This window comes from Leopardus geoffroyi, chromosome B1 (assembly GCF_018350155.1).
Source record: "Leopardus geoffroyi isolate Oge1 chromosome B1, O.geoffroyi_Oge1_pat1.0, whole genome shotgun sequence".
Classification (NCBI taxonomy): domain Eukaryota; kingdom Metazoa; phylum Chordata; class Mammalia; order Carnivora; family Felidae; genus Leopardus; species Leopardus geoffroyi.
Window position 1 is genome coordinate 78831275 of NC_059327.1, and position 24633 is coordinate 78855907.

General features: G+C 39.1%; 1 protein-coding gene across 2 annotated transcripts in view; it reads left to right on the forward strand.

The window, feature by feature from the left end:
- Nucleotides 1-24633, forward strand: part of NR3C2 (nuclear receptor subfamily 3 group C member 2) — a 351781-nt gene that overhangs the window by 148794 nt on the left and 178354 nt on the right. Inside the window, exon 3 of one of the 2 annotated variants that reach the window (XM_045466119.1) lies at nt 21951-22102. In XM_045466119.1, the coding sequence (XP_045322075.1) occupies nt 21951-22102 (152 nt within the window). The remainder of the gene's footprint in view (nt 1-21950; nt 22103-24633) is intronic. The other variant, XM_045466126.1, reaches the window with a different exon arrangement.

Genomic DNA, 24633 nt, shown 5'->3' on the forward strand with positions numbered 1-24633 from the left:
CATTGCTTTTCCCAGCTTGCCTTCACTGCTTCTCTCAAACACATTTTCACAATCAAAAGTTAGCATAAAAGGGGAAGTAATGCACATATGGATCTGTTTCTCTTGCCTTAATAGGAGTTTACCAGAGGAAATATGATATACATGCTTTAAAATAGAACTAATTCTATGACTTGATGCATTCTGTGACTTGAGGTACAAGACTTTCAGGCCTAGTATATCTGAAAGCCTTATCCCATTCTTGTGAAAGGCATACCCCAGATACATTGCAGGTTTGCTTCCAGACCACTGCAATAAAGCTAATCAAATGAATTAGGTTTCCCACTGCAGGTAAAAGTTATGTTTACACTGTACTTTAGTCTGTTAAGTGCATAATAGCACTATGCCTTAAAAGAACAAAGTACCTACCTTAATTAAAAATACTCTCTTGCTAAAAAAAAAAAAAAAACACCAAACATCATCTAAGCTTTCAGTGAGTCATAATCTTTTTGCTGGGGAAGATCTTGCCTCCATGTTGATGCCTGCTGACTGATCAGGGTGGTGGTCAGCTCTGGCTGAAGGTTGGTGTGGCTCTAGCAATTTCTCAAAATAAGACGTGAAATTTGTCACATTCATTGACTTCTTCCTTTCACAAATGATTTCTTAGTAGCATGTGATGCTGTGTGGTGTCCTCATAGTAGGACTCCTAGAAGTCCTTCAGAATTAGAGTCCATCCCCTCAAACCCTGCTGCTGCTTTATCAACTCAGTTTATGGAACATTCTAAATCCTTTGCTGTCATTTCAATAATCTTCACAGCAGTAGATTTCATCTCAAGAAAACCATTTTCTTTGCCCATCCATCAGAAGCAACTCATCTGTTAGTTTCATCATGAGATCACAGCAATTCAGTCCCACCTTCAGGCTCCACTTCTAGTTCTCTTGCTATTTCCACCACACTGCAGTTACTTCCTCCACTGAAGTCTTCAACCTTTAATTTGTAAAAAGCGCAGTATCCGCAAAGCGCAGTAAATCAATGTGCACTAAAACAAGGTATGCCTGTATTTCTAAGTACATTACGGTTTTCTTTGCTATAATTGACATCCTTTCTGGTATTATTCGTAACTTTCTTTCCATGTTAACTCTTCTAAGTGAACAGGTAACTGTATTTTTAAACTGAAAAATTGCAGAACAAGTTATTTTTATTTCTTCCAGGACATAGGATCATGTTAACTGATAGTAGTTAGTCAAAAGTACACTTCAGAAAAATTGTGAGGAGACATTATGCTTTAAAATTTCTTTGGACAGTTGTTGAAAACTAGATTTATTTTCCCATAGGAAAATATATAAACTTTTACGCAAATCTTGCATAAAATGCATATTTTTGATAGTTCCTGCACTTCCTATAACAGAAAGAAAAGGAATTAAAGATAATGCTCATTTAATGTTTTACTCTCCACCAAATTTGTCTAATTTAATCACTTACTATTTTGTTTTAGAATAACAGTTTCTGAAAAATTTCCCCATCCCATTAGGGTATGATTTAGCTATTTCACAAGGCAAGAAATCAGTCTTGAATTTTTTTTTCCCTTTGACAGCTCTTGAGTTCACAATTCAAGATTGACTTCCAAGGCCAGAATGTTAAAGAAAAAAATGAGTAGTTCTCATTTTGGTTAAAGAATACATACTTTTAAGTATCACTATGAGATATAGACATCTACGTATGTTATGTATGTGTGTATACGTGTACTTTAAGTTTAAAAACACAGTGCATTTCTTACCAGATAAAGTTTCTTAAGGAGGTATTTCCTGACAAAGTCATAAGGAAAATAGAGCTTTTTGGGGAGGTGAAAGGTTTGGGGTGTGGTAGGGAGAACCAGGCATATACAAAACTTTAAAAAATATGTTGTTGTATTTACAGTCATAGGTTCATATTTAGTCTTCCCAGGTTGTTTGTAATCAGACCACGGTCCCTTGAAAAATCTTACACGTCATTTTGCAAATCTAAAAGCGAGCTGTCTTCAACTTCGAAAATAAGTATTTCAAAGCTTGATTCTGTAACCCCTCTGAAACGTTTCCTGAAAGATAGTTTCTTAACTAAATAATGTTATTCGTAGCAGAGTTACATCTTTGGATGCTAGGAATCTGTTTTCATTTCCTTCTAAGAAAACACACTTTGGCTCCCAGGAATTCATACAGAGATCAAAATTGTAAGCATTTCCTCTCCTGAGGTCCTATAGGTGTAGATCTGCCTATACTCTCCTGCCCGTCTCCTGCCTTCCTGAGTCTTGGCCTTGGCAGTTGGCCTTAGGGGCTGATGACTAGTGTAGCTGCTGCCACAGAGCTAGCAGACTTTCTGGCATGAGTGCTGGGGTGGGGTAGAGGTAATGGGAGCAGCCTTCCGGAGGTGTGGATTATTTTAAATTCGGGCACCATTTGTAAAACTTTTACTTCCTGTTATTCACTTGAACTTCACAGCACAAATAAAAGAACACGTATAATTTTGATGTAGATTAATTTGTTAGAGATTTAGATACTTTATTATAATATTTAAAGTCAGGTAGTACTTCATATGCCTGTGAGGATGACCCATAGCCATGAGGATTCCAAGGCGTATTATTTTCTATACAGCGATGATTCATATCATTTTAATAGTCTTTAAATGTCTTCTTTGGGTACTTATTATCTTGCTTAATACCACAAAGTAACAGACTTGAATTTTTTAGAGCTGAAATGTAAGCTTTTATTAGAAGATCGCATTTTGTAGGATTTCATGCTAATATTTACCCAAAAAAATTAGGTGATGCTGATCTTCAAGTTGCTACTATATATTTGATTCCCCTAGAATGTTTGATTTTTAATGTATAGCACAGAAGATCCCATTTATGAATATTTTGATTCCTTTCTTAAATTGAATCTTTGCTTCTAAAGATCAAGTGAAACAAATAATATTAAATGGTATTATCAAGTCACTGAACACACAGTAGGTTGAGTCTTAACCTTGCTTGAAACAATATGCAAACAAATGTAATCAGTTACTTTAACTAGTATATAAGCTGCCAATACTCTTGAAACCATTTATATAAAAGAGAAATTTATCACTGGGTTATGGTATTGGTGATTGGCGTTATAACTTAGTGAATTGTTTCAGTAGTGTAAAAGAAAAATAGTAAAACGATTGCCTTCCCTTATGCCTCTGTAAGTGTTACCCCGAATTTCACTTGAAGAAACAATAGGAAATTGCGGTACACTTTTGAATGATTGAAATTTATTTCTCAGGAACAGCCTATTACTAATTGTGGGAAAGGGAGGGTACCCATATTCATCTGTTTTCATCCAGCTCCACTGGATAAACACCTTACTGGAACCGTTACCAGACTGTGGTCCTTTATCTAGTTTTGGGTAAGGCTTATTGAGACTCCACTTATCGTTAGGAAGAAGAAATCCCTGCCCCAATAACACTGTCATGACATTTTTTGTTTAACTCTCACACAAAGTCTTTTAACTTTGTGCAACTATGAGTAATAAGAGTAAATTCTCCCGTCTTTGGCCTTTTCATTCCTATGTTCTGGGTCTACTTCAAGGTCTATAAAATGCATGCAAGACCCACTACATCAGACTTGTATTTTAAAAACACTCCAAAAACCAACTATTAAATATATCTAAATTAATCAGAACCTGCACATACTAATTTGTATGCAGAATTCAAGTAGTTACTAGGGAATCATCAGGAAAGTAGCACCTCACGCCTATGTGCCCCTGCCCTGTGCACACACTCCCCACCTCCCAATCCAGGAAATGTTCTTAGGTCAGACGTATTAAGGCTGCCATAACATGTTCACAGTGAGGATTCTAAAGCTGTGAGGTGAAAATCTTCATTAGGTTCACTATATTCTGAAATATTTTAGAATGATTTTAATACCAGTTTTAAGGAAGAGATCAGAGTTTTGAGTTATACTCAAGCAGTATCACCACATTTCATAACACAGATTATCCTATTTTTATTACAATCACATTTTCTATTAATCATACTTAATGTGCTTATTTAAATAAGCCTATGGTGAAATAGGTTTCCCCATTTCAGGAATTGAATTAAAAATCTGTTCTGTGTTTGGTATCTGTTGACTCTTAGGAACTCCACATTTTCTTCCTGTTAGTTGTGTAACTTGCATATGGTGATATCAGTTATTTCCATTATATTTAGTTTTTATATGGATTATAAAAATTAGGCTTTATCTACTTTATTAAAAAATACGTTGCCTCACAAACTCCCTTTTTACTTCAATTTTGAAAATAAAGGGAAGCAAAAATTTTTGGCTTAATTTTAGACCTCAACAAATTATTTTCTTACCCTGCAAGTGTCCAGCAGAAAATTCCTTCTTCTGTCCTAACCAGTCCTTTCCCTACCTTTAATTGCTTACACTTACCATATTCTAATGACCTTTCTATTTATCATGGCTCTAATTATTTCAACGAATAAATAGCCCTCTCTGCTCAGAAGGTAAACAGTGAACTTGGATACATCCTTCAGAATTATTTTGCCTTTATGACAAATTTATTTCTACCGTTATTTCCCTGTTTCCTTCTTGGAAATGCCTGCCATTTTTAGGCAACTTTTCTGACTAAGCTTGTATGTATCCACCTTTCTAGGAGTCTGATAAATTGCCGTTTGTCTCCTTGAACACCATCTGTTCTCAACAGAAGTTCCCTTAAAACACTTGCCATATTCGGAAAGTTGATGCTGCTTCTAGCTACCTCAGGTTTTTTTTGAAAGGTTTATTTTTCTCCCTTTCCTTTCTCACCTGCATTAACTTTACTTTTTTCCCATGAACTGGCTTTCTATTACCTATTGAATGTGCTGGCCTGTTTTTTCTGCAGGTGAAGTGGTCGGGGCTGAGCACACCCAAGGCCTAGGGTGGGGCTTCAGTGTCCCTGGGCAAGCTGGGGAGGCTCCCTGGGAGAGAAGAGCTTCCAAATTCATCTGTCTCCAACATTGGTCTCTATGTCTGCCCCCCAACTCGACCCAGCCTAGGCTGTCTTTTGCCTTGGAGCTTAATGGTGTGCTTCTGCCCAGATGGTCATAATTCTGTTACCTGGTTTCCAAGGGCTTGCTGACTTGGAACCTTTCCTTTATAACTTTGGGCATCTCTGCCTTTACTGGCTCAAGCTGGTTGCCCAACATTTTCCCAGTGTGCTTTCTCTGCCTCTCATTCTTCTCTTTTGGCTTCCTGACCGCTTCATGTTTTAGCCCTGTGTTCCTTCTCAGGTGTACACGTGGGCTCTTGTAAGTTGTCTCCTTTCTCTGTCTCTCAGTGTGTTGGGATCGCAGCACCTCTGGGTGCTTTTCTTTTCTGGGTCCTTAAAAATGATCAATTTATACAAGTCTTACTAAATTAAGGGATGAGGGTCAAGGCCAACATGCCATCTGATTCCTGAACATTATTTTACTGTATTAAAAAAATTATATTGCTGACCATATTCTTCAAAGCATGGTGAAATTTGCCTAGATAGAAATACATGTACGTACACACACATGCTTTATGTTCCCTATGTGTGGAAATATTTTATATTAATCTCTCTCTGCCACAGAGCGCATATAGCATATGCATATTTGCATTGTTTCAAACACTAGAAAGAGAATATTGGTATAGATTTCAAAATTTATATTGCAGGCAGGTGTTGATAGTACAGTTTCAATATAGGGCCTAGCAGGGTCCTTGAAATCAAGTCAGGACATCTAGCAGTTTTAGTTCTGTGACACTGAAATTAAACATAGGAGGTTTAGTGCATCTTATTTTAGGCATTTCCGTATATAAGATAGAGAAAGGCCGGTCGCCCTCATGTCTTTGGTGGTAGGTTATCAGGTTGATATCAGTTGACTGTCCTTCTGTTTCTCATCTGGCAGCAGTATAATGCAGGAGTCATTTTTGAAGCAGAGTAGATCTAAGTGACTTCTACACCACTTCTTGCCTTGCTCCATTACAACAGAAGGAATGCCCTTTCTCAACTTCTTCACCATCTTTCATCACTATTTATAGGTACACTGAAATCCTTTTTTCCCCCCCAAACTCCATTGGAACTACTTCTGACCACTAAACAATGTCCCATTTGCTTTGATATCTATGCACTTTGCCTTGTTTTAAAAACCTTTTTCATCTTTTCTCAGATCTTTTCCAAAAGGAAAAACCTAACTTTTAAACCCTTTGAGAGAAACCTCCATAATTTCTTTTAAGAACATCAGGGCGATTTTGATGTTTAAGTTAACAATTGTCTTTAATAAGTACAGATTTTTTTTGCAACCTTGGAAGATAATTAAATCTAGCATTAAAGCCAGTAGTAAAGAGGAGTACCTTTTCATTTGAGGGACTACTGTATTTCACTGAAAGCAAGGAAGACTGGCATGTTTACATAAATAAATGCTGTGGGTATTTACACACAACACACCCAGGACTTAGCGGTACAAGTATGGATCCAAATCCTGTTTATGACTCAGTACTCTTGGGAGCGTCTCCTTGAATCTCTGCGATTCACATCTCAGTTATAAGAAATAGAAGTCACACTGAGTTAACTGAATCTAGAGCTGTCATTTTAGTTTTTCTTGATTTGAGGAAGGGCTGTTTTAAGCAGACTTGATGTATTTTTTTAAGAGGAAAATAATAGAAAATTGTTTCAGAGGTTATTTTACATAGTAATATTTCCTCACTTTCCAGTAGGGATTTATCTGCACCGCTGGGCCCACCACCTGCATTCTGACACTAGAACATGGCGTCCAACCGTCAGGGACTTTAGTGTATTTTGTTTGCGGGTATGTGTCAGAGCGGCGTCTGGCACGTGCTAGGTACTCAGCATGGTATTGGGTAAATGCTAAGAGGGACAAACACTTGTTCATAGCACACAACTATAGGCTCGGAGAGCTACTTGGAGGTGATTCTCCTTAGTCCTTAGTACCAGAATAACACCAGAGGTAAGATGAGGAAGGAGGTACAAGTGAGTAGCTGGAAGAACACTGAGCCCTGATTAGTTCTCCCTTCTTCCACTCTCAACTACTGGCAAGTATCTAAATGGCCCTTTTAATTTAAATTTAAATATTGAAAGAATTTTAATGTCTGCTCTAATAAGGACCAAGTATACCCACACCTCTGATTATAGTGGTAGCCATTTTCTCAAAGTCAAAATATGCGGGAGAGTGGAGTTGGGGCAACAGAAGCTGGGGACAGGGATGAGAAGAGAAAGGTAGAGAAAGGAGGAAGAGTATTGGGGGGATTTTTTTTCTTGATTTGTCCTTAAGTACAGGATAGGGTATAAGATATCTGGAAAAGATGGTAGCTAATTAAGTAAATTAATACAGCATTTGTATGTACCCTTGTGTTGACTGCGTGGAACAGTGCTAATTCAGTGGCTGTGTGTTATCACTCATGTGCCCATAGAGTCTTAGCTAACCAATGAACAACCTTTCTGCAACCTTAGGTTTCAAATATTTGTAGACAGAGGAAACAGCCCCAAACTTCAAACCCTAAGAAAAACAAAGACCTAAAGAAAGTACTCAGGATTCTGCCATTGTTCTGTTCATGCCGAGTCAGGAAATGAGTGTACCCTTTGGTTTATTAAAGTTATTTTTTTTTAACATCGCATTTTCACTTAAAAGTAAAAGTAATAAAATTGATGAGAAAAAAATGAAGAAAAGCATATTGCAAGAAATTTGTAAGTCTTAGCCAAAACTGGTGGAGAATGTGGTAATAGAAGGGAACTTAGCAGTGTGGGGTGGGAATAAACAATATCTAACTTCACCTCAGTACTTCCGTGTGTTACCTTGAAGGCCCAAGTCCACCATACTTAGCTGTTGCCCACATGATAGTAAATGATCATTTTATTGAGTTGGAACTGCTGTCCAATGGCAGACCCTGGTTTTATCGTTAAAGCCAGAGGCCAGAAAGGTGTTACATGGAACCATAACAAATTCCCAATTTTTCAGGTCAAAAACTGTTGAAAAAAACTATTTCATATGGCTTAATCTTACAAATTATGCTTGAGTGGGAGAATTTTAAAAGAGAGTTCTATGGAGACCTTAAAGGTGAACACAGGCAACTATTGATAGAATAGAACAGCATTGATACATCAACCCCGAAGGGCATAGGAATAAGGTAAAAGAGGTGTCTCTGAATTACCCTGCAGACTCCGCCATCTAATCCTGCTGACCTAGTGCCTATAGTTGCTCCCACTTAAAGCCTCTGCTATTTTCTTCCCAGGAAATTCTTAATGAAAAATACTTTGAAGAGCAGCAAATCATGACACTGCAGAAGATTTTTGCTTGTGTGTGTTTGTGTTTCCTCTTCAATGTGTGTGTTAGTGCACACCTTATTTTCAGAGCTTACCAGTGAGGCTGGTCTGTCCCCTGAGTAGCATTTTGCAGTGTTGACCAAATCATTCTCTTTGGTGATGACTGCCACCAGGATCCAGGTACCAGTCATGCTGCCCTTCAGCACAGTAAGGACAGGGTTGCTTTGTGTGTGTGTGTGGTTATAGTGTCGGCTTCCATAAAGAAAACCCTTGAGGACTAGAAAAAATTTATTCATGTTTTGGAAAGGGACATATTTTTTTTACCTGTTACAAGCTAATGTGTGATTAGGAAAGATTTTTTTTTTCTGATTCCTTACACCTTTACCATCTCAGAGTATTAAGCTGACCTGAAAGCATTAATGTTATTTAAAAATAATAGAGGGATGCCTGGGTGGCTCAGTTGGTTTAAGCGTCTGACTTTGGCTCAGGTCATGAACTCACAGTCTGTGAGTTCGAGCCCCGCATTGGGCTGTGTGCTGACAGCTTAGAGCCTGGAGCCTCTTTCAGATTCTGTGTCTCCCTCTCTCTCTGCCATCCCTTACTTGCACTCTGTCTCTCTTGCTCTCAAAAATAAATAAAACATAAAAAAATATTTAAAAATAATAGAATTAACCCTAAGAAAATATGGTTATTACTTGAGCATTTTTTTTTCTCAACTTCTAGTTTTCAAGTGACACCTCATTGATTATTGAAAAACTGAAATGTCAAAGAATGAATTTAGCTAATCCCATTAATTAGAACCACTCTTCAGGAATTTTAACGTCACATGAAGATGCTAATTTTAATATTTTTAAGGGTGGTATCTCTGCTCAAAGTCAGATATTGAGTAGGTTTAAAGTAAATATGGCAAGATGTCATGTCAGTGAAAGTACTACGACATACATTGTCATTAATTTAGATTTTGGAATGAGCTTCTCTGAACCTATGACATGTATACTGATGAAATAATGAAGGATAGCCCTTTATCCTACATGAAAAAAACTTAGTATAAGACAGGTAGGAGGATGTGAGTTCATACAAAAAGGCCCTGTAATATCGTGTATGAATCTTGCATAGTAACAGTGATAGTGGAATTGAGTTGGTGAATCAGAGGGCAATACCAGCGGCAAGGAAAATGATTATTTCTAGACTGTAAGAAAAACCACTCTGGGAAAAAGCTGTTCGGAGCTTTGATAAATTATATTTCTAGAAAGAAGCTGTATTCTACTGCACAGAAAGTCCATGGTGAAGCATGTTTTACATCAACTTTTTGAAAATGTGGTAAACAGAACACACCTTGATCAGTAATTTCTAAATAACTCGGGTTCAAGGTCCATACCTAGGTTCAGTGCCCATTAGTGCTCAGTGTCTCATGCCATCTGTATCAGCATCTAAGTCTGCATCTTAACATAAGGGTAGTTAACATTCAGGGGGAAAAGGTAAGTCATGTGTACTATATATAGTATGTTTCAAAAGCAAAATTACTGTAATTAAAAACACTCAAGCAAGCATTTTGTAGTAATCTTCTTAAAACCCACTTTATATGCTCAAACAAGCATTTAGAAGTAATCTCCTTAAAACATACTTTATAAAGTACTGACCCGCAGATGATGTGATAAGTTCTGGAAAGATGCCTTTCCAGAGAATTCTGGATAACTAACTTATGATGTATATAAATACACGCACATATGCCAGGGATCACAGAGGCAAAATAAAATGTGGAGGCATCTTTTTTAGCACATATATTTGGCCATTGTCTTAGCAACCACTGATTGACATAGAAATACATGCTCAATAAATGTTTCTGGAGATAATTTGACATTAAATCTTTTTACAGACTCTGCATATACTCAAGGGTAGTATACTACCAGGTATAGTTTTATGACAAGGGCTACTTCTCTGAATATGGAAACTCCTTAATAGAAAGATGTGGAATGCTTTTCACTTCAATATGGCTTATATGTGCATCTTATTTTTATAAGTTTATTTATTTTGAGAGAAAGCATGAAGCAAGAAAGAGGGATGGAGGGAGGGAGAGAGAGAATCCCAAACAGGCTCTGTGCTGACAGCACCGAGCTGTCTGATTTTTTTATTGACCCTCCACTCAGAAGCTAGGCCACCTCCAACCTCCAGCCTCCACTCAGTTCTCCATTTGGAGGAGTCCTCCCCATTTCAGAGTTATTAAGAGACACTCCCTGCCCATCCCCATCCTTCCTACCACATACACCCAAGGTTGTCAGCTTTGGATCCTTGGGGTCGAGCCCCAAGGAGGGTGTACTAAGGGGTCTGTAGGTTTGTGATTAAAATAATAAATGCTAGGCGTGTTTGATGCGCTTTTAACTTTGAAAAAAAAAAAAAAAAAAGATCGTGATGCAGGGCACGATCTCATGAACCGTGAGATCATGACCTGAGCTGAAACCAGGAGTCAAAAGCTTAACCAACTGAGCCAGCCAGGTGCCCCTACACGCATCTTATATATGCATAAAAATGACCATCACTAAGGTCAGTGGTGTTAACCATGACAGCATCTGAGTGGTCAACCTTAAGTCTTGCTCTCTTGGTGGCATTTGACACGGTTGACCTCCCATTGAATCTGCCCTCCCTTTGATTCTAAGACTGCATTATCTTGTCTTCCTACTTCTTTGTGTACCCCCTGCCCTCCTGCCTCAGGTTTATTAGTGAGTTCGTCTTTTCCTGCCTAACCAAAAACGTTCATTTTCTATAGATTTCCATTTGAGACTTTCTTTTCTCCTCATTTCAACTTCTCCCTGGGTGAATTCATTCATTTTTCCGTAAATAAAATCTAGAGTCCTTGCTCTCCCAAGAATAACCTATCTTTTAAGTTGTGTTGCACCCTTGAATGTGTTTTTTGTGCTTATACTATCTAGCAGTGGTCCTTACTTTTCTTCCAGTTTATTGCATCTTCTTGTTTTCATTGTCTGTATTGTACACATTAAAAACTGTGAACTGGTCACTTTTATTACGACCTTTAACGTAGATTTTTATACCCACCTCCATTTTCCATGCCACATTTTCAGTTGTCTACCAGATGTTTCAACTCCTTGTTCTACAATCATCTATAACTACTTAATCTAGTATAGAGACTCTCCATGGTTTGGGTTATTTTTCACACTTGTCTCTAGAATGCATTCCTGGAGTTTGGACCCTGGAGCATTTTGCCATTGTCTGGACTTTTTTTTTCTTTTCTTCTTCTTCTTTTTTTTTTTTTTTTTTTTTTTTTTTGGTGCAGCTCACTTTTGAATTTTGATTTATTTTTAAACCATGGATGATTCTTACCATGTAATGACTTTAATATTTACCAATCTCCAGGTCTTATCTACCCTGCTCAATTTTAAACTTTGAGAGTAGAAGCCATTTGTTATCTTTGTATTCTCAAAAGGACTGTCACATAACTTGTATTTAGTAAAAGTCATTTGATTAAAATGATTCATTAATAATACAAAGGCCTATAATTATATTTGACTGTTTTCTTTGTTTTGTTAGAAAATACGTTTTAATCTTGATTAAGATATTTTTGCTTATTTTCCAAAAAACAGATGTTGCATATTTTGATCAAATGCTAATTTGTCTAGCTAGTTAAGGAGAAAAAGTTACTCAAATGCCCTCCTAACATAGATCCTTATTTTTATTTTTTTTATTATTATTTTTTTTTTTTAAATTTTTTTTTTCAACGTTTATTTATTTTTGGGACAGAGAGAGACAGAGCATGAACGGGGGAGGGGCAGAGAGAGAAGGAGACACAGAATCGGAAACAGGCTCCAGGCTCTGAGCCATCAGCCCAGAGCCCGACGCGGGGCTCGAACTCACGGACCGCGAGATCGTGACCTGGCTGAAGTCGGACGCTTAACCGACTGCGCCACCCAGGCGCCCCTAGATCCTTATTTTTAAAATGAAATTTGGGTCACCTGGCTAGCTCAGTCAGAAGAGCATGAGACTCTTGATCTCAGGGTTGTGAGTTTGAGCCCCACATTGGGTGTAGAAATTACTTAAAATATATATATTTTTTAATGGAATTCTACATATCATAGTGTGGGCTTCAGTTTGTTTTGATCCAAAATATTTTTTTTTCTTTGAGATCTGTGTCAAGATACTTTTTTGCTGTGCTAAAGCTATGCTTTCTTGATTATGATTTTAAGTCTTTTACTGGCAAATTTCTTTCACTTAAATGAAATTTAGAGTGTAGAAAATGCATACCTCTTTAAACAGAGCCACTCTAATATTATTAATGGTATAAACTATTATGAAAACAAATAAAAAAGTAAAGTGGAAAATACTAATCAGCCATGGCTGTGTTTTAAATTTTAATTTCCTAATCCAGGTATATCCTTGAATTTTCTGTATATAATTTTATTCATAATTTTTCATACAACTGAAGTTGTAAGATGGTATGCCAATTTTTAATTTTTATCTATGGTGCATTATGAATTGCGGCTTAAGAGGATAAACTCTATTTAGTGATGAATTATCCCCCCAAAACACTAATGATTTATTTATCAACAAAGATAAGACCATAAAGGAAAATATACCACAAGTCTCACTCCCAAATATTCCCCCTAAATAATAGGAGGGAATTATTTAACCTGTGCTAGGTTAAATATTGTGATTCAAAATATATGCTTATTGGAGCACCTGGGTGGCTCAGTAGGTTGAACATCCCACTCTTGATTTTGGCTCAGGTCATGATCCCAGAGTCATGGGATTAAGCTCCACATTGGGCTCCATTCCAAGTGTGGAGCCTTCTTAAGATTCTCTCTTTCTCCTCCTCTGCCCTTCTCCCCCTCTTGCCCTCTCACGGTTTCTCAACAACAAAATATGTTGTTGACAACAATACAAAATATGTATTATATTTTTTTTATCAAAACAAAAGGAAACAGTCTACAAAAAGGGTTTTTCTTTTTGTTTTTTGCTTATTTTATGTGTTGGTGAAAATAGGATTTTAGTAAACAAGTTGGTAAAGGTTAATTTATACTCTTGAAATTTTTTTTGAGTGTTTTCCAGATTCTTATGTTTCTTAGATTTAGTGTTCTTTATATAAAAGAATATATATTTGAATCTCAGTGATTGTTTATCCTAATGATCTAATGTGGCTGTTTCCAAGTTGTACATTACAGACATGAGAAATACTTAAATCCATATTCACACAAAACACTACTAACTGCAGTAAATAACACAACATAGCTATTGTAATACCACTATTTTATAGTATATTTGAAAAAAAATGTTTAGTGTTTATTTTTGAGAGAGAGAGAGAGAGAGAGAGAGAGAGAGAGAGAGAGAAACACAGTGTGAGCTGGGGAGGGCCAGAGAGGGAGGGAGATAGAGAATCAAAAGCAGGCTCCAGGCTCTGAGCTGTCCAGCACAGAGCCCAATGCCAGGCTTGAACTCACAAACCACGAGATCATGACCTGAGCCAAAGTTGAATGCTTAACCGACTGAGCCACCCAGGCACCCCTATAGTATAATTTTTAAAAACCTTTCTTTTGCTGCTTACCAATGTTATGCCTGCTTATAGAAATTAAAAGCAATACAGAAAAATATAATATAGAAAATTGGAATTACCTGTAGATCCACTACTGTGGCAGTCACTGTTAAGAATTATAGCTCCAACAGTAATACTGATTAATAATCACCAGAATTTAAATAACACTGAAGGTACGTCCGTGTTCTTAGTGTGCTTACATATATGGAGTAATATAAGGTAGGAGCTTTGTTATTACTATTTTAAGGATGAGGAAACTGGCCCAGAAAGGTTAAGGAAAACTGGTGTGGATCACTCCCTGTCTTTCCTATGAGTAGACTATCTTTTTTTTTTTTTTTTTTTAATTTTTTTTTTTTCAACATTTATTTATTTTTGGGACAGAGAGAGACAGAGCATGAACGGGGGAGGGGCAGAGAGAGAGGGAGACACAGAATCGGAAACAGGCTCCAGGCTCTGAGCCATCAGCCCAGAGCCCGACGCGGGGCTCGAACTCACGGACCGCGAGATCGTGACCTGGCTGAAGTCGGATGCTTAACCGACTGCGCCACCCAGGCGCCCCGAGTAGACTATCTTTTAATTTAATCGTTACTATATTATATACAAAAGTAGACTATAACGTACCAATACTGTCCTACTGTGAGATCCAAAACAGACCCTAACTTGCCAACCTGCTCTTTATCCCAATCTTATATATTTACAGCACTGCTGTCCAATTATGCTACAAATCCTGTCACTGCTATCTATGTAAAAACAAAAAGTCACTTCTCACAGTCTTTACTAATTAAAGCTTAATCTGTAGAAGCCATTGTCCTCTCCTAGCTGGATAATTACAGGAGTCTCCTTTGCTGTTCTCCCTGATCCCAACACCACCCCATCCTCTGGTCCATTCTCTATACAACAGTCACAATAAGATGTTTAAGTGTCAATCAGATCATGTTACCCTCTGGCTGAAAACATGTCAATATTCACGTTATGTTGATGGCACTTAGAATAGTATCCTGACTCTTTACTATAGCCTTCCAGGCCTGTGTGGTCCAATTCCACCCTCTTTTTGGGTATCACATCCTATCGCCCATCTTCCCTTCTTCCTTGTTGCCTGAATTTGAGCCACAGTGCCCTCCTTTCTGTCTCTGGAAGGTGTCACGTTTATTCCTGTCTCAGGGACTTTGCACTTGTCTCTTTGTTTGGCATCTTCACATAGCTAGCTACTTTGTCATTTCAGTCTCCCCAAAGATGTCTTCTCAGGCTACCTTTCTAAAGAACCCTATGCTCCACCACCCCATCCAATCTCAGTCTGTTACTTTCTTTCTAGCACTTATCACTTTCTAAAATTATTTGCTTACGTCTGTGTTGTCTACCTCTCTTATTACAGTAGAAACTCCACAAGAATAGGAACTTTCTCTTACTCATCACAGTGGTGCCTATAGTAGGCCTTCAGTGAATCGCCTCATTAATGAATAATTTAAACGCACCAGCATGTTCAGATACAAGGATGCTTACTGAAGTATTGTTTGCATATTCCTCAAAATTCTCACCCTGCTCTAGATAGCTGACTGAATACTGGAATTGATTACACATGGAAAAAGTGTTTTCAGTAGCTGCAGGTGATGGTAGAAGCATACAGCTGATTAAGTGCCAGTACAAAAGATAGGTTTGTCAATTCATACCGAGTGAGTTTAAGAAATGAGACAGTATTTTCATACGAAGAGTTTCCTATCACTGAATAGTGGATCAGTCACCACTGTATTGTTATATAATTGTTATAAAGACAGTGAAGGGTAGTTTTACATGTGGTAATTCCTGGAACAATGTGGTCCATTACAGTTTCTCAGCTGGTTTCCTAGTCTTGTTTTGATCAGTAAAAATCATTTATTCTCCTATGGCTTCTTCCTAAACATCGAACCATTTCAGGGAAAAAGATAGCTCAATTGTTTTTGATGATTGGCTAATTTATCCCCTCCCAAATGTCACCAAAATTAATGTGCACCTTGAACCTTTGGTTAATCTCTTCAGGCTCTTCACTGGGTCATTAGAATTCCTATATTTGGCGCAAAAAAAATAGCTGCATCTCACTTGTGTTTCCCTAAAAGAGACACTGTCTTTACAAATGGAAATATAATTTTCACAGATTTCTGCTTTTATAATATTTTAACATTTGTATGAAATCCTATGAACCAACTGCCTTTGTTGATTATAAACTTCTTTATGTGAACATTGTTTCTTTGATTACCAAGACCAAAAATGATCATTTTGGGAAGTTTTTTACGTCAATATTAAAATGTTCTTTAGGGGGTAAAGTACCATTTTAATGTGTACATTTATAGGGAAATTTTAACCAAAATCAGCATAGATACAATCGTGAAGATGTAACAAAGCTTTAAATGCTGTATGAATAGCTGTTCTAGAAAGAATAAGTTTTTACATACATATGTTTTTATCCTTGATCTAGATCAGAAAGTGGTTATTTGTGGTGTGTAATACATTGTCTTTAATTTGAGCTTGAAATTCGATTTGTATAAAACTTGATCAGGACAGGCCGTCCCATTTATCTTTTGTATCCATCTTTAACTTAAAAGGATTTCTTAAAAATAATCTTGGAGATTTTCTATTTAACCTTTTCATGATGAGAATTATCATCTAAAGAGAGGTGGTTTTGCTCTGGTTTCTTGCTCGGAAATGACTGAGCTAGAACTGGAGCTGAGGCCCCCGGCTCGAGCCTCTGTCCCCGCCTTTGCCCCTGCATATTTGGCCCTACAGTGTGGGCCTCACATTCTGTATAGGTGCTTAGTAAATAGATTATACTGTAAAGTTGAATTTTGATCTACAGAATCACTGGGTAAACTTTGTATTTTCATAACACTCTGTGTCTAAGAAGTGAGTTCAAGGTCTGCCCCCCTGTCCTTCTCTCCCTGTCTCTCTCCTTCCCCTCCTCCTTCCCTACTCACCCCCCTTCTAAAATGTACCGATATATTGCTTAAAACTAGATATGTAACTTCCCAACACGTGCCATAGTTCAGTTTTAAAGATAACCACACGATAAGGTGTCAGTAGAGACTGGCATTTCCCTGACCCATCCACGCTCTATGGCTTGTCTTCTGTGTTAATAATGCATATGTTTGTGAGACAGTTGGCTGAGCTTTTGAGAGAAGTCTGTGTTCCTGGATGTTTTTTTTCCCCCTGTGCAAAGCTAAATGAACCGCATGGGAATTGAACCTATAACCTTGGCCTCATTAATTTACCTACTGTACAATCGCCTTTTGGAAATTTATGTTCTACTGTAATGAGATTAAGAGTGCAATTTCATTCATTCAATAAATAGTAGCAACCATCCACTAATGGCAGCAGGGTGCACAGAGATGCACAGGACAAGATTTTTGCCCTCCAGGGATTAGGATAAGTGCACAGGTCACTAATGTGAGGCCCAAAGTGGTGTCTGCTGAAAGGGGGAGGGGAGGGTAGCGCAGTGCTGGGGTGAATCAGGGGAGGGAGAGCGGTGCTTGCTGCTGGGAGAACACCAGGGCTCCTAAAGGATGGATGTGCTACGGGGAGTGTGAACAGGGGTGAGGAAGCAGGGTTGTGTCAGTGCCAGTGTCCGCACCGGCAGGGATGCCAGCGTCATGCGGCCCGCACGAGGCTGGGCATGTGAGAGGACCTGCAGGGGAAGGTAGAGAGGGGGGAAGACTGAGCTGTCCTACCGAGGTCATCATTCATGGTGGTGTTGGTGGGACGATGGAAGTAATGAAGTCAAGCTCTTAAATAGGAAAAGTCATTTGTCAGCCAGTGTGGAAGGAATTGGGAGGAGAGGCTGGTGACAGGGAGGATGCCTGAGAAAGTGAGTGACAGGGACCTGAATCCCTGTTCACAGTAGCCAGTGAGGCCGAACGGCAGACCTGGTAACTGTTAGATTTGCCAGTTAGGAAGGAGTCCAGGGTTTGAACCTGGGAGGTTCACAGATGGCAGTACCCTTCCAGAAGTGCATGGAACACAGAGGCAGAGATGTTCTATAAAGGAAGTGAAAACAGGCCGTTGGACATGGGGGGAGTGGTTGGAGCCGGATGGGAAGGTTTGGGAAGTCATTCACCAAGAGAGCTGTTTGAGCCGGGAGAGTGAATGAGATCATTAAGGGACAAAGTACAGAAATAAGGAAAAAGATGGCCAAGGGTCGAGCTCCGAAGAAAAGCTACATTGATGATCTAGAAAATGAGAAGGAGCCTGAAAAATAGAGGAGGCGTGTTAGGGAGAACAGGCTGAGTACAGTGTTACAGAAACCCAGGAGGCAGAGGGCTGCTGAGAGGCGTGTACAGGGCAGATTTGCTCTAATGTCATTGAAAGGTGGTAGTGAACAAGAGGGGAAAAGGGTTCGTGTTTGCTTTAGTTTTATAATGAAAAAGAAATGTTTTAATTTGAATTTCACAGTGCATCCTTTTTATGCTAGACTTTCTCTTCAACTTTTCTTAATTTGGTTCCACTACATACATCTCACTCTCAAGATAGTTAAAAACAAATTTCATTCCTTCATATAAGGACTGTGGGAGGACTTCAGAATTGACGATGGGATGGGTTTTATGGTGTCTGTTGCAACAATGCCAGCTATTCAAAATCAGTCATTTATGCAAGTGCTGACTGGGGTCCTGGTCTGCCCCAGGTACTAAATGGTCCAGGAACTGGGCACACGATCGTAAATAGCAGAAGAAAATCCTGGCTCCTATTGAGTTTACTTTCTTGTGTGTCTGAGGAAGACAATAAACAGACTACAGAGGCAAAGAGGACAACATATTAGATGGTAATGTGTTGTTCCGAGAGGAAAAATAAAGCAGAAAGGTGATAGAGGGTCCTAAGGAAGGAGGCATTTTCAGCAGTGTAGTCAGAGAGGCCAGACTGAGAAGGTGACATTTGGATGAAGCCTTGAAGGAGGTGGGCGGGACTCTGTAGATATCTAGGTGAGAGGGGAGAGCAAGTGCAAAGGTTCTGAGGTGGGAGCACACCTGGTGGTTTTGGGGGCCACTGAAGAGGCCAGTGTTGCTGAGTGGTATAGGCAAGCAAGAGAGGTTAGAGAAGTCTGGGAGGCCAGATTTGGCCCTGCAGTAACATGGATAACTGACTTTTCTTTTGAGTGTGAGGGAAAGCCCCTGGATGGTTTTGAGCAAAGGAGTGAATAAAGATGATTCTGGCTGCAGAGGAAGGAAGGGGCGGCAAGGAAAAACAGGAAGATCACCTAGGAGGCTTTTGCAAATCCCTGGGAAGAGGTGTTGACAGCTGAAGCTAGTGGTACGAGAGGAGGTGTGTGAAGCGAGTAGAATCTGGATGTATTCTGAAGGCAGAGTAAATAGAATTTAGCAGATTGGATGTGTGGAGGGAGAGAGTAAAGAGTCAGAGATGAGTCCAAGTTGCTGTTTTAGTTTGCCAGGGCCATGGTAACAAAGTACCACAAACCGGGTGGCTTAAACAACAAAGATGTATTGTCTCACGGTCCTGAAGACCCAAAGTCCAAGGTTAACGTGCCAGCAGGATTGCTTCCTTCTGAAGGCTGTCACGGAGAATCTGTTTCTTACCTGTCTCCAGCTTCTGGTGGTTTTCTGGCAATCTTTGATGTTAACTGGCTCGTGAAAGTGTCACTGCCTTTACCTTCACATGGCATTCTCTGTGTGTGTCTGTGTCCTGATTTCCGCTTTTTAAGAAGGATGTGGGTCATGTTGGAATAGGGGCCCACCCTACTCCAGAATGCTCCCATCTTAACTAAGGTATCTGCTATGACTCTATTCCCAAAAGAGATCACACTTGGAGGTTCTAGGGACTAGGACTTCAACATGGGAATTTTGGAGAAGACACAGCTTAGCCCATAACAGTTGCCATTAATCGAGATGACAAAGTCTGTCTGTAGGAGGAGCAGGTTTGGGGCAGGGAGAAGATCAGCGAAGTTATGGACATGTTAAGTTTGAGATGTACCTCAGACACTCAAGTGGGCATGTCAGGCGGGTGGATAAATGGGTCAGAAATTTCAGGAGGTGTCTGAGTTGGAGATAAATATTTGGAAGCCCTGGGCATATCCATGACGTTAAAGCTAAGAAACTAGACAAGATCACAGAGAGGATGGGTTTGACAAGAGGAGGAGGGTTATAAAAAGTGAAGTTAAGAGATTATTAAGTTTGGAGACCAAGACCAAGGCTGCCATAAATGTGAAACACAAGTCCTACCTACGCTTGTAGTTGTGAAAAAGCAGCCACAGTTAATGATGATTGTAAGTTGCATTCTAATTGTTTATGAACTCGCGATATTTCCCTGTGAGGCGGAAGAGAGGTAAGAGGGTTGGACAGAGCATGCGTTGAGTTTCTCTGACATGCTGAAGAAGTTACTGGTGCTGAAATGGAATGTTTTGAATGCCATAAAGAAGTCAAAGGACACTAATAAAAATAATAAAGAGCACTTTTCTCGGAAGGAGAAACAACTTTGGAGAACATTGTTGCAGTCCTTGATTTAAGAAGTCATTTTCTAAAAAGTCAGTCATGCTGCAGTGCTCCAGCAGCTGAATACTTTGTTCCTTCTGTTTTTCATGAGAGCATAGTGAAAATGTCTTAAAAAAAAAAAAATTACCAGGACAGAATTAATCACGTTTTAGCTAATTTGGAAAACAGAGAAAGCATCACTGTGACATAACCATTCTAGTCTTCTGATGTGTTTTCTTTGAGTCTTTTCCACATGTTCCTGCTGTTTCACATGGAGACTGATGTCGTCGTGACAGCAAGGCGATGGTGGTGACATACAACGGTTCTATTCAGAGTCTTCTGAACACGTCCATCTGGCATTTCCCTGAGCCGTTGCACCTCTGCTTCCCCCCGCACCTTTTCTTTGTCCAGCTCTCATCCTGTTGTGCTTCCAGATTCAGTTCAGTGGTCACCTTTGGGGAGTGCTTCGCTACTGGCATAGTCCCACCCTTCCCAGTATGTGCCACCATACTACCCTGCACCATAGCACTTACCGTAATTGTTCAGGTCCCCACTCACTGGAGGACAGAGACTGGGTTTGGGTATTTATTTCCTCAGTACCTTGCACAGGGCCTGTGGGTACATATTCAACAAATACATGTGGACTGCAAATGAATAATGTCACCTTCTTTGCCTGTTCAGAATATGTCTGTCACTGAACTACGATGCCTTATTAGAATGTAAAACATTCTTGTTTAAATTAGCACAGTAATATAGAATGTATCACAGTATATATGAGAAGATTCTCCTTTAAAAGTATTCATAGAGGGGCACCTGGGTGGCTCAGTCAGTTAAATGTCCGTCCGACTTCAACTCAGGTCATGATCTCACGATTCGTGAGTTTGAGCCCGCATAGGGCTGACAGCTCAGAGCCTGGAGCCTGCTTTGGATTCTGTGTCTCCCTGTCTCTCTGTCCCTCCCCTGTTCGCACTCTGTCTCTCTTTCAAAAATAAATAAGCAATAAAAATTTTTTTTTAAGTATTCATACAGATTTTTGTTTAAAGGGCTAAATTTTTCCCTAAAAACTGATGCCCTTCATTTTCTTACCAGAAAGATACCTGAGATATTCACCACATGCGGCTTTTGTTTTTTGAGTATTGACTGTGTCCTTTTAGTAAGCAAAATGAAGTGATTTGAACATACCTATATAAGGTAACACGGAAAAATGCAGAAACTTGGAGGGATAGAATTGCTGGCAGTCAAGGCAAGAATTTTTACATTTTGATTAGTGGATTGTTTTGGAAATGGGAGAGTTTTTTATCTGGCATAATTGAGATATATAATGTGAGTCTGGGTGAAGAGAGTAAAGAAGTATTGTAATAGCTCTTTGATGCCAAAAATACTTCCATAATGACTCAGCTCAAGATTCTCCTCCTCCCTGCCCACCTAGAATGCAAATAATTTTTTTGGTCAACTTTCTCAAAAATAGCGGGGCCGGGGGGAGTATTTATGTGATTATTGTTTCTTGGTATTGAGAAAAGGCTTTGCTGCATAGAATTCTGGATAGCATTACTCCACTGATAGGGTTTTACCTTCATTTTCTAGGTCACATCTGTGACCAGTAAATACTGAATTCATTTATGAAAACTGCGGGTATTGACAAAGTTTGAGCTAAGCTGTACAGCATATCAAATTTGCTACTGTAGCGTATTTATTTAAATCTTGATTTCTTTCCCCAGCTCTACTTTACGAAGTGTTTCTACTGGATCTTCAAGACCTTCCAAAATATGTTTGGTGTGTGGGGATGAGGCTTCAGGATGTCATTATGGGGTAGTAACCTGTGGCAGCTGCAAAGTATTCTTCAAAAGAGCAGTGGAAGGTAAATGTTCATGTGGGTGTTCCTTTTACACGTTTTCTTTCCTGCTGCATAGTTTGCTTGCATAGTTAACTCTAAATCACTACAGGGAAATAGATACAAAATACTTCTGAGGCAGTCTGTCAGTGATAAATAGTAGTAATGTCTTATCTAAAAACCACCTGGAGATTTTCCACTGAGTGCTGTTGAATGGGCAGAATTTGAAATTGGGAATTGAGATCTGTCAGAAAGAACTTTTTTGTTTTTATTGGTCTTTGTTTTTCAGTGAGACTTAGAAAAATAATTCTCCATAAACTTAATTTGCATGATGTGCAAGAGCATTTTTACTAGGCACACATAGGATGTGTCACGTCTTTTCTGTGTTTCTGTATAAATATATGTGTTTGTGGCAAATTGAAATTTTAATATCAGGATCGTGTCTGTGATTTAAGTTGTGTTCCATACAGAATAATTGCACTGAATGGCTGCTTCAGATTCTAGGTCCCTGCTTCAGTCCTACCGTTGTTCTAACTGAAGGTTTCCAAACCAGTGCACTAAATTAAACATTTGACTGAGATTCTCTAGGTATATTTAGGCTAGCTTTGCTTCTGTCCAAGTAATCGTACTTCCTGAGGAGAGGTAGTCTTTTAGATTGTGTTCTCCTTCCTCCGTCCTCTCTTGTAAGCCATTAATTTCCATCAGACTTAGACGGTTTTAGTAATATTGACTGTATGATTGGCTGAAGTGTAGAATTTTTGCTCTTAGTGGCAGCATTATTGCATCATTGATGCTTATTTTACGGAGGAGCTCAACACTAAGACTCCTGTAGGTTTATTTCTCGGGCAGTTTTCTGGGGGATGAACTACTGCTTCAGAGACTTAAAGCACTTGAATGTTTCATCTTTGTTTTGCTGGTGACCACAGGAAGCTGGTGTCCTCAGTTCTGGATGGAAAAGCTGACCAACTCATTATTTCTGTGCTTCTAGGATTGGTTTCGTGTTATTTAATTAATACTACATGATTTTACATTATTTACACTATTAATTATTTAATAGTCCCGAAACTCAGCATTGAATTGGTAATAGGAGTTCTGTATTTCTTTCTCAGAATATGGGTTCTTGTACAGGTGACAGAAAATCAACACAAACAGGCTTAAGCAGCAGTGGGAATTCATTGGCTCACATAACCATAAAGCCCTGGCGTAGGCTTGGCTTCAAACAAGCCATGGTTGTAAACCAGGTGGTTAGAACTCCATTGTATTCTCTCCAGTGCTTGACTTTGCTCTGGCTCTGTTCTCATCCAGGATCTCTCATGGTGATGAGATAGCCACCAGGACCTCATTAAAAAGAAGTTCTCTGTTCCCAGCAGTTCTTAGAAAAGCTCCCAGTTAAATCTCCTCTAAGACTGCGCTTGGCTCCCATGTTCCCCTCCAAACCAATTACAGTGACCTGGGAATGCAATGATCTGACAGGCTAGTTCTGGCTACAGTCAGCCAACTTAAACTACCTACACTAACACAGTGGGGAAGAGCATTTCCTGTAGGAAACCATGGATTCTGTTACCAGGAGATTGATTTCTGGAAAATAAATTTGTGCAGTACTGAGATCAATTTATTTTTTAAGACTTTCCTCACCCACCACTACCCTCTTTCTATCCTTAACTGTATGATTGGCTCAGTAGAAGATAAGATAATAAGGTAAAATTACCTTTGGTACCTTCCTAATGCCACTTTGTACCTTCCAATATAAGGACTCCCCTCTTAGGCTCACTAATTAGTGAACAAAGTAAGGCAATATATAACAATAAAGCAGTGTAGAGAGGGCATTTGGAATGGTACCCTCTGTGGTACCCTGCCTGTGGCTCAGCCTTCGTATCAGAACCCAAGTTGTGGCTGTTTTCGGAACCTGAACTTCTCTGCTTCTGAAGCAAATGGCTTTCCCAAAGGTTTTGCTTAGTTTTGTTGTTTTAAGTAGTTTCTATGGAAGTAGCTGAGGAAGCAATTGTTTTTGTAACTGAGGTATAAATAAATATGGAAAAACCTTGATGTCTAGACATCCTTTTCTTCCATTGGAAATTTGATCGATACTAGATAATGAAACTTGATGAGCACCTTTTAAGACTTTTATTAATATAGCTTAGTCCCGGGGCGCCTGGGTGGCTCAGTCGGTTAAGCGTCCGACTTCTGCTCAGGTCATGATCTCACGGTTCCTGAGTTCAAGCCCTGCATTGGGCTCTGTGCTGACAGCTCAGAGCCTGGAGCCTACTTTGGATTCTGTCTCTCTCTCTCTCTCTCTCTCTGCTCTTCCCCTGCTGACTCTCTCTCTCTCTCTCTCTCTCTCTCTCTCTCTCTCAAAAATAAAATAAACATTAAAAATTAAAAAAAAAATACAACATAGTCCCTATTTTGGGAATTTTGATTTGATTTGACTTTATTTTTTTGATATGAAATTTATTGTCAAATTGGTATCCATACAACATCCAGTGCTCATCCCAACAGGTGCCCTCTTCAATAACCATCACCCACCCTCCCCTCCCTCCCACCCGCCCATCCAGGAAGTAGTGACAGCT